This window comes from Lissotriton vulgaris, chromosome 4_1, assembly GCF_964263255.1.
Source record: "Lissotriton vulgaris chromosome 4_1, aLisVul1.2, whole genome shotgun sequence".
Classification (NCBI taxonomy): domain Eukaryota; kingdom Metazoa; phylum Chordata; class Amphibia; order Caudata; family Salamandridae; genus Lissotriton; species Lissotriton vulgaris.
The window spans coordinates 1,358,606,196-1,358,623,179 of NC_141691.1; the positions used below are offsets into that span (position 1 = coordinate 1,358,606,196).

The 16,984-nt window shown below is 44.5% G+C and overlaps 1 protein-coding gene across 5 annotated transcripts in view; it reads left to right on the plus strand.

The window, feature by feature from the left end:
• The window catches only part of MYOM1 (myomesin 1), a 736,755-nt gene that overhangs the window by 391,569 nt on the left and 328,202 nt on the right, over positions 1–16,984 (plus strand). For all 5 annotated transcript variants that reach the window (XM_086965593.1, XM_086965594.1, XM_086965595.1 and 2 more), the window contains one exon: positions 9,194–9,308. In XM_086965593.1, coding sequence (XP_086821719.1) covers positions 9,194–9,308 — 115 coding nt within the window. The remainder of the gene's footprint in view (positions 1–9,193; positions 9,309–16,984) is intronic.

Genomic DNA, 16,984 nt, shown 5'->3' on the forward strand with positions numbered 1-16,984 from the left:
TCTTGAAATATTCCCATTTTAGATGTTTTTTGGTCAGTTCAAATATTTAAAAATGGTTGTTATAGTACCACAGGAATGTTACTCACAACTCATAAATGGCTTTGTGAATGTGACCCTTAAAGACCCTTAATATCCAACTTCATATTAGTAAAAGTGCAAAAACAGCGCTGTCCTTTCTTTTTGTACAAATTGTACATGAATATGCCATAAATATTCAATTTTTTTTCTCAATTTAGAGGTTTTGGGGTCAATTCAAATAGGCCTTGAGAGTGATTGTCATAGTAGTACAGGAGGACTACTTCACTACTCATAATTGCCTCTGTGACTCGTCCTAATCTCCAACTCCCGATTAGTAAGTGGCAAGAGGACACTGTCCTTTCTCTTTGTACAAACTGTAGATTAATATTCCCTGAATATTCTTATTTTAGATGTGAAGTAGTACTATTGGAGTACCGTATCACCTGCTCGTATATGCCTTTGTGAGTAGGTCCCAATAGACTCTAAAGTTACATCACCAACAAGTGAAACTGGTCATGTGCCACAAAGATAGGATTTGGAATTCCATAGCATTCTCTCACTCTGCCCTACACTCAGACTGCTCCAAACAGCACTATATCTTATCACAGTTATAGTAGTCTAAGATAGAGTGGTGACAAAGGTAACACCGGCGCAAACATCATTTGTACTACACTACTAACTCAGGTCTTGTGGAAAGGGCATAGCACTATCTCTACTACACTCCCAATCAATGTTAAAGACCTATTTAGCACATACTGTTCAGTGATTCTTGCTCTACAATTTCTGTTTCATTTATTTATTTGAATTTTATTTAGGGGTTTTATTTATAAATGCTGCATAGCTGCCTCAGAGATCCAGGGGGAGAGGAAAAAGATGCAAGCGTTGTAAGCAAAACAAATGTTCTTTGTCTCCACACCTCCTCAATAAAAAATAGTCCAGGCTCTGATAGGAACTTTATCTTGATGATCTGATGCTACAGGGAGCTGTCTTGGAATAAGGAGGTAGATGGAAAAGTCTCATTGAAGCCCAGATAGAATTTATCTGGTTTTATGCACCTGACCAATTAAGAGCAGATAAGTGGAAAAGAAGAGAAAACTTTGTGGAACCAAGATCTCTAGTCCAGCTTTGACCGCCTTAGGCTGAGTAGAAGATATGGGTTTCAGATTTTTTTTCCAGGTCATACGAGGTTTTCTTTAAGAGGTGAAAATTTCCATGGAGTTGAAACTCATAAATGAAAGGTTCTTCCACCAATCCTCATCTTAAAATATTTTTCATGCTGTAGTCATAGAGTATAGTCATTTGAAAAAGTAATCTGAATCAGATGGATTCACATTAAGTAACTACTTTTCTGTACTCTTTAGTTCTGACTAACTTTTTTGGGATTCCTAGAGAAGGCTTGGACTCGCTGTCTACTTGTATCTGCTCAGTTAGTTCCACCCTGTCTTTTTTTGTGATTATCAGCAGTAGTCACAATTCACATTTTCCTAGTATCACAAGCTTCATACTTGGTACCATGTTTGACTTTTTTCCATTTCAAAGAGTCTTTATTATGTTTCTACAGGTTTCTGGATCTTCTCAAAATTTCTACTTTGTATCCTTTACAATATAAAATGCCAAGTTGGAAGAAAAGGGAGAGGAAGGGTAGGATGACTCCTGTCTTATTTGTCTCGGTCAGAGAAACTGCCCTGAAATTGACAGCAACTAAAAACAGTGACCCACAAGCTTATGATTAGAGACAGAAATATGTATGTTGTTTCTGATTGATTGGTTGAGCACCCCATCAGACCTGTCTAAAAATTGGTGAGAACTGATATCTGTGCATTTGATACAATATGAGTCTCTTCAGGTCAGAGTTATCAGAAGAGGATTGAGGTTCACAAAAAAAGTAATTGCCAGTGTCACAGCGCCTTCTGTGTCATGTGAGTACTTGATACCAAGGAAGAGTTAATTGCTGAAGGTCATGGGTTAGCGTCAGTGCCAAGGTATCATCTTCAGTATTACTATGTCATCAGTGCCCCAATGAGGGCTTATGTCCTTCGGATCTCTCAGCATTGTTAGGGTACCTTCCCTGGCTGGTGGATGGTAGCTGGTATTGGCAGAAGACATTTATGCATTAGGAAGTGTGGCTCTCTTTGATGGTTTTAGTTGGAATGGCCGAGGCCCCAATAATGCGTTAGACTTCAAGTCCTCACCTTCAGATAACAGCTTGTGGCCAATATTTGCCTGAAAATAGCTCATCTGCCTTCTCTGATTTCCGTTCTCGAGCGGTCCTAGTTTAGGTGTAACTAAATGTAAATAAATTGTATCATATTATTAGTGCATTAATGTTTTTGATGATAGTTTGTGTAAGAAATTGGGTTATTAGTTGAGGGAGGTGTAAGTATCCACCTCTAGTAATGACCACAGTCCTTTTCAAGATGAACCATTTAAGTCATTGACAGAATAAAAAAAAAACTGGTGGGCTCATTTCAGACGCCTGTGGCATGGGCAGGGGAACGCAACAGGGGTGCCCCCTTTCCCAGCTGCTGTTTGCTCTGGCTTTTGAGCCAGTGGCAGCACAGGCCATGTCGGGCAGGCATACCAGGGGCTCAATGTACATGGGCGGATCCACTTAGTAGTGTTGCAGAATTGAAAGTGAATTGGTCGAAGTCCTGCCTGTTTCCTGCGAGAAGTGGCAGAATAGGCCCACCAGAAACTGAGGGACGACCTGGAAAGACAGATGCCTACCATACCTGGGCACGCAAATATACCACAGCCAAGAAGACATCCTAGAGGGTAACATAGGGAAGGCCATCAGGGGAGCGAAAAGCAACTTCGAATTCTGGGGTTCCCTGCTGTTATCAGTCGCGGGCCGCGTGGCCCTCATTAAAATGATTACCCTCCCGAGGCTATTATATTTCTTTGGGACCTTACATGTTTGGATCCCGACAAAGTACTTCGTACACCTTCTATCAATGATTACAAGCTTCATATGGGGCATTGGTAGACGTAGAGTGGCGCTTGCTACTCTTATGCGACCAAGAGTGGAGGGCAGCCTAGCGGTCCCTGACTATGAGACCTATTATTTGGCAGTGCAATTCCAGTGGCTCACGCAATAGGTAGCAAGCGGCACCAGGGGGGAAGAAGAGTGCAGAGAGGAATTGGCGTCCCTACCACTGCTATCCCGCATCATACTGATGCTCCCTATCAGGACCACTATCCTCACCGTGGAGCTCAATACTGCACGGAAGTGCTGTAACAGGTATTTGTGGCGGTCTAACATTAGGCGTCCCTATGCACCGGAAATCCCCTTACTTATGTGTAAGGCCCTGCCCCATGGAGGTAACTGGCAGAGGCTGTAGGTCTGGGCAGAACAAAGGCTGGCTAGCATAGGAGACCTGTAGGAGGAGGGAGCCATGATCACGTTTAATGATCTCCAAACTCGTTATGATCCCACCCGGAGGGGGTTTCTGCTGTACACAGCCCTCACTGCCGCTATCCAGAAGCACTGGGAAGGGGTCTCACTGAGCCCAAGGCGTCGCTGGCTTGCAGTAAGTGGTAATGGCAGCAGGTACATTCAAAGCAGTGACATGCCTATATAGGCGAATGACGTTGGAATCGTTACTTCCCCTGACTGACTTGAAGCTCAAGTGGGAAACTGATGTTGGGGAGGATATTCCTAAGAAAACCTAGGGGGAGGTGGTGGAGAGAGCCTAGAAGAGCATCCGGAATGCAAGGTTCCAGTTAGTACATTCCACATTTTACATAGAGCATACCTTACTCCAGCAAAGCTCAATAGCTTCTTCCCAACCCATTTGGCGGTTTGCCCGCGATGCAACGCAGAAGGTGCAAATTTTACACACATGTTTTGGGACTGCCCGTTCGTCAACACCTACTGGGAGGAGCTAACAACGCTACTGTCGACTCTCACTGCCAGGGAAATTGAGCCGACCAGAAACATTGCATTTTACACAGGTTCCCTCACACGTCAAAGAATAAATTCACTAGCAAGTTTGTGTATTTGGACCTTCTCCTGGCAAAGAGAAATATCACCATGCAATGGAAAGCGAAGCAGGGTCCAAGCATAGCAAGGTCGAAAGCAGAGCTCCTTAAATGGGCTGAATGTGAAGGAGTAATCAGACTCCAGATAGCAAAATGCAAAGGGAGTGAGAAGGCGCTAGAAGCGGCGAGAGCTTGGGAGGCGCTGGTCGTAGCACTCAAATCCCCCGAAGACAATACTGACGACTCCTCCATTGGGGACCCCCCAGTGGCTGCAGACTACTGCGCGGGTAGAGGCAGAGCTAATAGGGGCTGAAGACTAACTGCCAGAGATGGTATTGTGTTACCTAGCTGGGTCGCGCTCTTCTGTGGAGCTCTCCTAATCTATGTTGTCTCCCCGCTAGACACGTAGGTCTCCCACACCTTGACGATCTCGAATTAAATGACACGCCTGGGGATGGGAGGTGGGCAGTTTGGGAAGGGTGTTTATAGCTGGAATTGCATACAAATGCAAGTGCGGATTAGAAAGTAACTTTTGTGTTAATCCCACAGCTAGAAGGGACTGCTGCTTTGGAAATTATACATTGCCATACTTATATCCGAAGTAAACTATTTGTAAAAGTTGCTGACTGGCAGGGGCGTGACTCCATGACCCCATACTTGTATGTGAAATCAATAAAATCTGTTAAAAACAAACAAACATTTAAGTCATTGAATTAACCTGCGCACAACCCCCTGGTAGCTTTACACACAGCAGATAGATTTAACTAAGAGGCAATGTGTAAAGTATTTGCAATTAAACAGTAATAAAGCTGAAATGCAAAACAATAAAAATCACAAAACTAATGAGAATTTTTTTTTTAACTTTAATGCGCAAAAGTACATAAAAATGACAAAATCCAATAAGGAGAACCAGAGATATGCATTTTTAATTTTTAAGTAGAAATAGCGCCAAGAAGCACAAAGAGCAAATGATAGTCAATGGCTCGAGTAGAACAGGACCTAGGTGAAATTTGACACTGACTGTGGGACTGCGCAAGAGTCAATGACAGGTTCGTCCTCATCAAAGATTTTGCCTTCTGACTTTAGTCCTTTAGTCCTTTAAATCCCAATCTACAACAGGAGTACACTTCTAAAGCCCCCAGGATTTCAGGAGAGGAAATTAGAGAATCACAGGTTTGAAGGTAGAGGCCAACAGGAGGATTCCATAAAGGTCCAGTTGCCATTTGGCAGATGGGCAGTTACAGGAAAAGACCTCTTGTAGCTTGTTGTGTCCCTGAAGATTTAACATGAGGTCAGTCTTACGACCCTTGGAGTTCACTTCTTTGTCTTGGGTATAGGAGGGAGAGCAGGTCCAGACCCCAATGGCTCTGTTCAGGTTGCAAATAGCAGGTTCAATCCCTTCTGAGCATGAGCTAGTGGGTGAGAATTGTCCCTGGGGATACCCTAATCAATGGGGTAAAGGTTACTGGGGTTAACCCTGCCCACTTTGGGCATTTTCAAGATGGCCAAAGTCTTCAGCCACTCATAAATTGGGCTCTAAGGGCTGGAGGTGTGTGTGAGGAGTTTGCTCTACTGTGCCTAGTGTCCTTCCACATCTAACACTAAAATCCAGTTTGGGGCGGGTCCCATACCCACAACTTCCTCAGAGACTCAAGTTTAGTAGAACAAATTTGAGCTTTCGGAAACCAGGTAATGGATACACTGAAATTATTTTGGCATCTTGTCTCCCCCCTTGGAAGCAGTGGCGGCTGCTCCCAGGAAGCAGCAGTGGGGTGGAGGTGACGGTGGGGTAAAAGAAATTCACTTACCTGTCAGCTGGCCGACTGGGAGCAGTTAGGAGGGGTGCCTGACTATATCAGTTTAAGCTGCGCATGTACCTTTGGCCGGCCATCTTGTGACGGTCAGCCTGACGTGCAGTTTAAACTTTTCCAACCCGAGCTACGATAGATGGCTGGAGACAGCACAGACCCCTAGTGCCAGTATGAACGGTGAGCCAGCACACTCCAACCAATGCCAGGGCTGCTCTCATGCTGGTTACCAGCATGAAAGCAGCGTTGGGACTGGCTTGTGTGCACACAGCAGTTAAAGTGCACATACTGCCTGCCAAAGGGATGGGCTCTGCTGGGTTATTTGCACCATTAATGGACATAGGCTCAACAGAGTTTTCAAATACAAGCTGCCATGGGTTCAACACCGGCCCTTGTACATCACCTATACTTGTGGTCCGCATCCTGGACTTACAGCAATCTCTCAGGCATTTTGATTCTCTTGTTCTGATGATGATGATCCCATAGCCGCCATTGGGGATCGAAACGTTGTCGACAACTACATCTTGACTCTATACCATTACTCATGATTTATGTGGAGCATAAGATGTTCTCTCAACTGTGACAATTGTAATTTGTGTATCACCAAAAGTCACTTCTACAGCTATATGCCTGAGATCTGGAAATCGGCTGATTTCAAGTACCCTGTCACTTCCTGCTTACTGCATGATACTATATGTTCGTTCTTGGTTATTTAATGTGTAAATAAATATAATTCTTTCCATTTGGACATTAACGTACCCAGCTCTGACTGCAGTTCTGTGGTTATGACTGTATATTCACCTAGATAGGGACCGCTGTCTCTAATAACAAACTGCTACCCTTGGAGGGAGGACTGATGGGCACTCTGTGAATGCGCAATTACTGATTGGCCAGCCCTCTCGGGCGGCCAAACAGTCATGCGTACTTTGCATGTTCTCCACCCAGGCTGCAGTACAGCCTGGGTGGAGAACATGCCCAGGCTCCCATCCCGTGGCTTAGCACCGAACTACTGCGCTCAACCCAATCACAACAACACTCCATTGCAGTGTTGTGATAGGCTAAGGGGAGCCTGGGAATCCGGGTGCTTCCTGCTTCCTGTTTGCACAGAAGAAGGCAGGAAGAGGATGGAGGAGATACAATGATAGGCCATACCATAGCATACCATACTATACAATGATAGGCCATACCATTCCATACCATACAATACTATCAAAAGCCATATCATATCATAGCATACAATGAAGGACCATATTGTACCACACTATACAATGACAGATCATATCGTACTGTACAACAAGAAATACTATAACATACCACACAATGACAGACCATACAATACCACACCACACCGTACTACAAGAAATGCTATAACATACTACACAATGACAGACCATACAATACCACACCACACCGTACTATACAATGACAGGTTATACCGTAGTCACACTATATCGTACTAAACAATGACAGTGCACCATACCATACCATAAAATGATTGGCCAACCTATCCCATCCAATACCATCCAATAACAGGCCATACCACACCATACCATATCATACCATGAGAGGCCAATCAAAGCTAATACCATACTGACAGGGCGTACCATACTGTACTTTAAAATGGCGGGCCAAACTGTACCATATTTTACAATGACAGGCCATACCATACTTACCATACTATACAATAACAGGTCATACCTTCACATACTAAGTAATGACAGGACATACCATACCATATCATACCATACCATGCTATACAATGACAGGCCATACCTTTGCTTACTAAACAAGGACAAGACATACCATATGATACAATACTATACTATACAATGTCTGGCCATACCATTTTGTACTATACAATGACAGGCCACATAATACGATACCATACCAACATTGTCAAAGCCAAAAGCTTGCATAGGTGATATATATTGGCTTTGCCAATGTTTGTTAGGTTCTTCTGTTTGGTGATCAGATTCCTTTGAGTTTTTACTATTTTATAAGCAATGCGAAATGGACTGGAAGGACTCACGTCTAACATATACAGAAGGTAGAGTCAAGAACAATAGCATAGTGGGAGTAATCCAAAAATCGGTTAGACACTATGGGAGGTCCTCCAAAAACAGCCCAAACCGAGTAACCATGACATGGCTTAAAATCCAGGAGTTTTTACTTTTAGCATAAAAATCACTTTCTTAGAGCACCTTTGAATTACATACCTTAGATCTAAGTTTGGGAGTACTCTGGACATCAGTGACTTCAATTTAAACTTGGATCTCTGTGTCACTGTCAGTCAGTGTAAACATGCCAACCTGACTCAACCAGATCTCGTGGTTCTCATTCTGCAGTGCGCATGACAACATTAGAGGGTTCCATTTGCAAGTTCCTTGAGGTACTACCCAGTAAATCGTTTTGGAGGGCTGTACTGCTATCTAAGCCCGAGAAAAACATGCACAAATATTAGAACACTGGAAGGTTGAGCGCTCCATTGAAGACACTGGAGTGATCTGGGCTTGTAAAGGTCGATAGAAGCCCAAACTCCAACATTCCAATGTTTGTTCACAGCTGTTGCTGTGAACAAAGGCCTCACGGAGCCCGAGGGGATTTCAACCCCCTCAGGCTCCGTGAGGCCTTTGTTTTACAAATTAGAACATTCTGCCCTCTAGGGAGGGAATATTCTAACATCCTTAGAGCCCTCGGTAGTGGGCTCTACTGGCAATTAAAGGCCCAAACCCTTTAACAATATTAGTTAGTCCTGAGTCCTGTCGTACCATACCCTCAAAGATTGCTGCCCTCTAGCGGGTAGTGGCTGCCAATGATTTAGAAAATCCAAGTTAAGTTACAGGAGAACCTAAACATTAGGCAGTCTGGGCCCATAGGCGTGAAACCCCCATTGTGGCTGACAGAATCTAATGTGTTTTTCCCAGGACCCTTAAGGCCGGGCTCCCTGCCAGACACAGTGTAAACTCTTCCATTCTCCAATTTCCGCTGCCCTTAGCTGAATAGCCGCGTCATTTAGCCTTCCTCCTGCTGTTCACGACTAGCTACCGATCTTGAGGTGTAAAAAGATCCTAATTGAGTGGAGTGCATTCTTGTCTTGCACTACTTTAGTATTGCAAAAGAGGGAAACTTGGCACAATAAGGTAAAGGTACTGCCAAGCATGGCAGAATGTCTCACAGGGTCCAGCACAAGGACTTGGGGAAGATAATATGAGCGCTGACAAGACCGCACTGGGTCCAATTTAGTCGAAGTGGTTTACGTCTTGTATTGTACACGTTACATCTACCTATCAATGTCCACAGGTTCTGCATTGCACAAGCAGAATTAACCATAGCAGCGTACTACAAGCTCCAGCAAGTTGTTATGATGTCTGTCTTTGTTTCACCAGATCCAAAACCTGACAGAGGGTGTCACCTATGTGCTCCGAGTGCGGGCAGCCAACCAGGCCGGTGTTGGCAAAGCCTCCGATGTAACCGACCCAATTTTGGCAGAAACCCGACCAGGTCAGTTCATCACAACTGTTTTACATTGTGTGTTATTTTGCTTGTCAAACACGTTCATTTCATCCATCTCGCCTAGTGCCTCAATTTCGATTGTCCTGGAGCAGGGCCGCCCTTAGCTAGGACATCATCCTGGTGAAATCCAATTTGACAGCCTTCTTGATCCTCCTCCCCTCTCCAAGGTTTTCCCTTTTCCCTTTTCTGAAAGTGATATATAACAGGAGGTAATATTAATCAGGGCTGAAGTCATCATCATCTAATATTTTATTCGGCTCAACTGAGCCAAAAAAAGTCAGAGCAAATAAAGGAAAACCACATAAAATGTTAATATTCATAACATTGAGTTAGACACTTATAAAAAGTACTACAAACAGCTATTAAAAAACATCTGTACAGTAAATGAGTCATTCAATAATAAGATTAAACCTTTATAGCATTTAACATGTAATTTAAAACGGCATGTATAACAGTTTAATTTCCCAAGCAGTGCAAATAAGGAAAGGGCGCGGCATGAGATCTGGTTTCTAATGCGCCTAGTATAGGGCGGAGAAACCGCACTCAGTGCAGTGTAAAATGTGCAAAAAAAGCAAAAAGTGCATAATACTTTGTTCTGCTGGGAATTCACAATGACAGCAGGGAAGAAACTAAAACCATGTGCTTTTTACTGGGAAAGCTAGCAGAAAGTGTATAGTTTGGCGATGGAACCGTGGTTAGAGCGGCAGACCCTAATGCAGAGGTCTAGCCCGAGACCAGGGTTCAATTCCCCGCCTCGGCAGGTATTGGGCTCAAAAATTCCACGGACCTGATAATTCTCGCCTCGGTGCCTATTCCAATCATGGAGTCCCACTCTGCAACTCTGGGCAACAGCTTGCTTAATCTCCACAACGGCCCCCACAACGCTAAGGATGCCTGGCCTCCACCTTGGGGGTGCCCAGGAGTGGACGCCTCACAGGGAAAGCCAGGATGGGTTTCACAGCGGTATTCGTACAAGTGCCTTGAGACCCTTGCGGGTGAGTAGTGCGCTATACAAGTATCAATTTACATTTTTTTTTTACATTTAACCGTGTCAGAAAAAACGTGTGCCTCTCATTTACAGTGATCTGAAAATAATGTGCGGAGCGTGCAGGAAAAACCCTAGGAGTGTTTTCTAAATGTCCCACTCTAGTCTCTGCCCATGTCCTTTGTACTTTTTGATTAAAGAGTGCTTCAGTTTGAGTCAAGGGAATAGTCAACAGACTATCCTGGTTAGGATAAAATATTGAGGCACCATTCTTTCAAAACTCGTTTTAATGTACTTAAGCCATGGAATATCCAGACAGTTGCCCAGCTTCAGACAGTCCTGTAAGGCTGACCTGCATAGATGGGCTTAGGGGTTTTTCCAGATGCTGTGCCATAACAAAAGTGGTTGTAGCTTGATATGGCCTTCTATATAATCAAGCCCAACCTCTTCATGGCAAAAGGCCGTCGGAGTAGAATATGGAACTGCCAGGAGTCTTCTTAAACTTATACCAGTGCTTAAGTTGTAAAAAATAAATAAGTGCAACTGCCTAAATTTTTTCTAATGAGGTCGTGGCCCACTTTCGCCGGTGATATGGCTCTCTTGCACCACTGGGCCACCATCACACTGCCCACTGAGTTCAGTGCTAGCGCAAGACCAGCAAGGAAGCAATATTAGCTGCTGAACCTACTAAACAGGTTTGGGTGCCAGTTCATCCTGAAAAAACAACTGCACCAAATGGTGAATTTTACAGCACAGTTGTCACATTAAATGCTCTAATAAATGCTGAGGTTCTGAAAGGGCACTTAGGAAATATTCCAGTACTTTTGTGGTGCTCTACGGAAGCATTTACACCCCGTGGTTACTAGTGCATACTCTCACAATTTCACATGGCCTATCTTTTATTCGAATGTATAGAGCATCCTTCTTCCCTTTTTTTTTTTAATCGGTCCCTTCAAGAAGATTTTGAGAATGTACTTTTTAGAAGAAGAATTGTGGACAATTTACAATCTTTTTGACAGAAGCCCCTTACTATGTACTCTCAAATCCAATCCAGGCACATTTCTAAATTACTCTGTATTACATTAGATCAGTTTCTAGAAGTCTATTGGTCAACGTGTCTGCAAGTTTTACAAAATGTTCAGACCTTCCAAACACTGGATTAGAAAAGCCTTACATTAAGTAGAAACTTCTGTTTTGGTCAGTGTGAAAGGGCACATCGGTTTTTAAAAGCCTCTGTTAATATTGAAGAATAGTACGCATGAAAGTTCATAGGTTGGGCAACCCAGCTTTAACCCACTGCATGGCCAATTCTTCTCTTCATTCTTCTGGGGGCAATAACCTGTATCAAACAGCTGGGGATCTCTCTCTTGCTGTGTGTCTCTCATTCTCTCGGACAAAATGTACAATTTAAAATGTGACTCCTTGTCCCAGTTTGCTCATTTTATGGGCTTAAAGAAGAGCCGTGCTGGACTTTTCAAGGCCTTTGTTAAGAGCATTAGATTTCCTACTTCAAAAGTATGTATGGTGGGCCCCACACGCCTGCAACGCTGAAAAAGTACAAATAAAGGGGTAAGGGTGTGTGTGTAAATGATGACTTTGGCCAGGGCCGGACTGAGAGCTAAAAGCAGCAACCCCCTCACTGCATAGTCAGTCACAGGCAGCTCCGTTACGCACCTGAAATTACTGTGTCCCATCCAAGCCTTTACTGAGAGCTGCCCGATGGTTGAAAATCGGCCCCTTAGGTGAAAAGCGCCCCCCCCCCCCCCGTTCTCCAGCCCACCGGGGAAAAGCCCAATACCCGCCATGGCCAGTCCGGCCGTGCAGTGGCGTCGGAAGGTCAGGCGGTACCCGGTGCGGAAAATTTCTTGTCACCCCCAGTTTGACAAAATGGCAAACATCTGTGTTTCAAATACATATTTTTGCCATTTTGTCACCCCCCTCAGTGATGACACCTGGGGAAGGCCCGCACTCACAGCACTCCCCTTCCTATGCCACTGCGGCTGTGACGGTGGCTCAGAAATGTAACACTTTGCGCATGAATCTGGATGCTCGCTGGACGCTTCGGTTTTTTGAAGGATACGTGAAATCTGTGGCAGGTAGCATGACTAAAACATCACAATCAGGGTCACTTACTATTTAGTTGCATTGCTCGGCATAGCAGAGTTGTCCCTTGGACCTCTCACTACTCACACATTACCGTTTCACAGCTAAGGTGTTCCTCCTTCTCCCCCACATCTAGATCACTTATTCATGACTGAGAGGCCCTGGGAGGGGGGATGAGGGAGAAGGAAGGGGGAAGGGACAGTGACCAAGGGAGGGTATTGGTGGGATCAGTTTATTTTGGTGTGCTAAATAGCACCTATTATGTTTTGCTAAAACAAATTGGGCAGAACATACCAATCCACAGGTTTTGACAGTCAGTATATGCAGAAATGTACCTTGTAAAAATTATAGTGTTGCGATGCTGGCCACAAAGTAAGTAATTGCGATAAAGCAGTGAGACAAAGAAAGACCTCTGTTAGGTAATGGGCTATCCTTATTGTTATGGATTGTGATAGTTACGTTTTGGCAAGGCTGCCTCTACTTTTATTCATCCGAGATTTACAAAAAATATTAGAATTTCTACTGTGTAATAATGATTTGGGACTAAAATATTTCCTGATAAGAACTTTGGATACAATAGAAACAAAGGCTGTTGCTTCAGCAGTTCTCTGCTTTAAAATATTGGGCTTATCACTGCTCTGGGAGACCATACTGGCACCTCCCAAAATATCTTGTAGGATGCCTACAGCACCGACAGAACGCTTCTGCCTTACAGTTACTTAATTTACGCAAAAGACGCCATGTCTCCCCAACATTTTAAATGCTACGAAGACTTCCTGTGACAATCTGTGCCAGATTCAAGTCTATCTAATCCTTTGAGCTTGTACAAGGGGCAACTTTGCCTGATCCTAGAAACCCACAATCAGTGCCTCATCTGACCCCTTCGCTCACAGAAAACACTTCTCTTCAGTAATCTTTAACTTCTCCTTCATGGTTCCAACATTCACAGAGCGTGAGCCGGTATACGTTTATTTCACCGGTTGAATAAGGAACTCAACTGCTCTGCACCTCAAAGTGCTCTCTGGCAAAAAGACTCTTTCAGGGAAGCTCTTAAGACCTGCCGCTTCCTCTCACATGTCTCTCAGTCACTGACCCATGCTACTCATCCACGCATCAGATACCTGGGTAGATGAAATACGTCACTGTGTCTGCAAGTATTTGACCAAAATGGGTCTACACCTAGATACAGGCATGTAGAAGTGATGGTGCATCATGGCTTTAAGAGGGCCGGGTCCCAGACCCGGTAGTATTTTAGAACGGACATTGAAACAGGTCCCTGCCAGGCCCTATATTCATGTCCTTAGCTTCACTGGGAAAAACAGGTTGATTTCCGAGCAATTAATGTAATAAATGTACAGGTATTCCATGTCAGTGATTTAGTTCCTGTTCATATTTCACGTTTTACTGAATCTTGCACTCCATTAGAGAGTCAGATATTGCAAGAATGTTGTGTTTTGTGTTTTTTTGTTCGTCCAGCATATTACTCTAGTACAGTGCATGCTTTGAAATGAGTTGCAGGTGTTTATAACGGCCACGATTAGGAGGTCTAGAATTGAGACTGAAGGCAGTGCGAGTTTCTCACAGTGCCTGTCAGTGGGTTAAAAAGGTGTTCAGAATACATGGTCATCCAATCCTTGGCCTCTCTGCAGAGTGCACACAGACAGCCATTGACAAGGCCAATAGTCCTGGCTGGTTTTAGTGAGCTTCAGTTGCTGTGTAATCATATCTGGATGCAATAGCAGGAAGCTCAGAGAGAGACCCAAAAATTGGTCGGGTCGCACACTATGGGAATCCCATTTTTAGTTTACATGGTTAAGCGTGCCCTATAAGTACAAAGGTAAAGGACCCTTTGGGGCCGATTCACAGAACCAACTTAAGACAAAATCCTAAACTTACTACCATTTTGGTATTCACAGAAGGCACTTACTCATTTTGGTATTCACAGAAGGCACTTACTCATTTCGGTATTCACAGAAGTTAGGATTCCTAACTTTAGGACTCCTAAATGCCTTCTGTGAATACCGAAAGTCTTAAAATTAGGATTTTTCTCAACTTCACTACTACTAAACTGAGATAAATCCTAATTTTAAGACTTTCGGTATTCACAGAAGGCATTTAGGAGTCCTAAAGTTAGGCGGCCTAACTTCTGTGAATACCAAAATGAGTAAGTGCCTTCTGTGAATACGAAAATGAAAGTAAGTTTAGGATTTTGTCTTTAGATAGTTCTGTGAATCTGGCCCTTTGAGAGGAGCCCCCATGCCCCCCACCCCACCCCTGTTTTCATATCACTTGAAGGCCTGCGGTGCATGATCTAGAAATGGTGATACTTGAATAGATTGACTCGTGACCAAGTAGAGATGAACAGATGGAAACATGTCAGTGTCCAATATTGACTCCATGAAACACAAATTAATTCTCTTTCTTGTATGAATCAATCAGTCTCCACTTTTGGAATTTGTTCCAAAGTGCTCGCAGTTTAAAAAAAATAACACATTTACAGGATTTCGAAGTGATTTTGCATGACTTGTGCTATTTTGTTCAAGTAGATGTGCTGTGATTAGGCGGATGACACAGTCGCCCTCATCCTCCTCGACCTCTCCGCAGCCTTTGACACAGTCTGCCACAGCACCCTCCTACAACGCCTCTATAACATCGGAATCCAAGGAAAAGCACTTGAATGGATCACCTCGTTCCTCACCGGAAGAACCCAGAGAGTCCGCCTTCCTCCATTCAAGTCCGAGGCCTCTGAAGTCATCTGCGGCGTACCACAAGGATCCTCACTCAGTCCCACCCTCTTCAACGTATACATGAGCCCCCTCGCGGCCATCGCACGCCAACACAACCTCAACATCATCTCTTACGCGGACGACACTCAACTGATCCTCTCTCTCACCAATGACCCCAGCACCGCCAAAACTAACCTACACGAAGGAATGAAAGAAGTTGCCGAATGGATGAAACAAAGCCGTCTGAAACTGAACTCAGAAAAAACAGAAGTCCTCATCTTAGGTACATCCCCCTCTGCATGGGACGACTCCTGGTGGCCAGAAGCCCTCGGAAAAGCACCCATCCCAACAGACCACGCACGGAACCTAGGCGTCATCCTGGATTCTTCACTCTCAATGAACAGACAAGTCAACGCCGTATCCTCTTCCTGCTTCAACATTCTTCGCATGCTCAGAAAAACATTTCGCTGGATCCCCTCCGATACAAGGAAAACAGTCACCCACGCTCTGGTCACGAGCCGACTGGACTACGGAAACACCCTCTACGCAGGTACTACCGCAAAACTCCAGAAGAAACTCCAACGAATCCAAAACGCCTCAGCCAGGCTCATTCTAGACCTCCCACGCAACGAACACATCTCTGGTCACCTTAAAGACCTCCACTGGCTACCCGTCAATAAGAGGATCACTTTCCGACTGCTTACCCACGCACACAAATCACTCTACGACATCGGACCAGACTGCCTCAACTCACGACTGTCCTTCTACACCCCCTCCCGCCAACTACGTTCTTCCAACCAAGCCCTCGCCATTGTACCTCGCATCAACAAGACCACCATGGGAGGCAGGTCCTTTTCATACCTGGCTGCTAAAACATGGAACTCACTCCCCGCTTACCTTCGCCTTACCCAGAACCACCTAGCGTTCAGAAAGCAACTTAAAACTTGGATATTTGACAAGTAATCTTCCTCCCCTCCCTAAGCGCCTTGAAACCCTCTGGGTATGTAGTGCGCTATACAAATCCTATGACTTGACTTGACTTACTGCCAACAATTTCCTCAATATAAAAAATAAAACAAATTCATAGGACACAAATTGGCAGATTAAATAACCCACGTGTTTATGTGTATCTATAATGTGTGGATTTTGTAAAGCCCAGTATGCTTTCTGGTGGTTGCTAATGCTTCAGTGTGCTCTTTCCACTGGAGGGGGAGACCGGTTCGGCAGATTCGTCTTGTATGTGTCTCCTGGGCAGATCCATCTAGCCGGCGGCAGATCTGTTTGGCCGAGGTGCTCGTCAGCAGATTCGTCTCGCCCAGGTGCTTGTAGCTGGCCCAGGTGCCGTGTCGCTGCCACGTATTTATCAGATTTGTTCAAAGAAGCAGAATGAAAGGGAGTCTTTAGGAAGTGGATATAATCTTTCTTATGTTTTAGAATAAGTTGCACTTGCAAGCCTTTGACGAGGCAGTGAGCTGCTAGTAATGAGCGGAACAGGACTCGATTCAGTTTGTTCTTCAAAGCACAATGGAGGCGTGACTGGAAAAGCGCCTTTACAACTTACAACCGCCCCCTTACCTCCCTCCCCCCCTCCCCCCCACGGACTGGCATACCAGTCACGCTGCAAAGTGCAAACAAGGCACGTTCAAATCGAATTTTAGGCATAGCCTGACATGCTAAGATCAGGACCGAACCAACTTGTTCTTCAATGGGGAAGAGGAATGTGTTGTTGCTCATAAATGATATGTTATCCGAAGACTCAGAAACATAAATTAAGCCTGGAATCTAAAATGCTGACAATAGTATAGTTTAGGCTTACTGTGACGTGGCAGCCGATATGCTAGTGTCTGAAG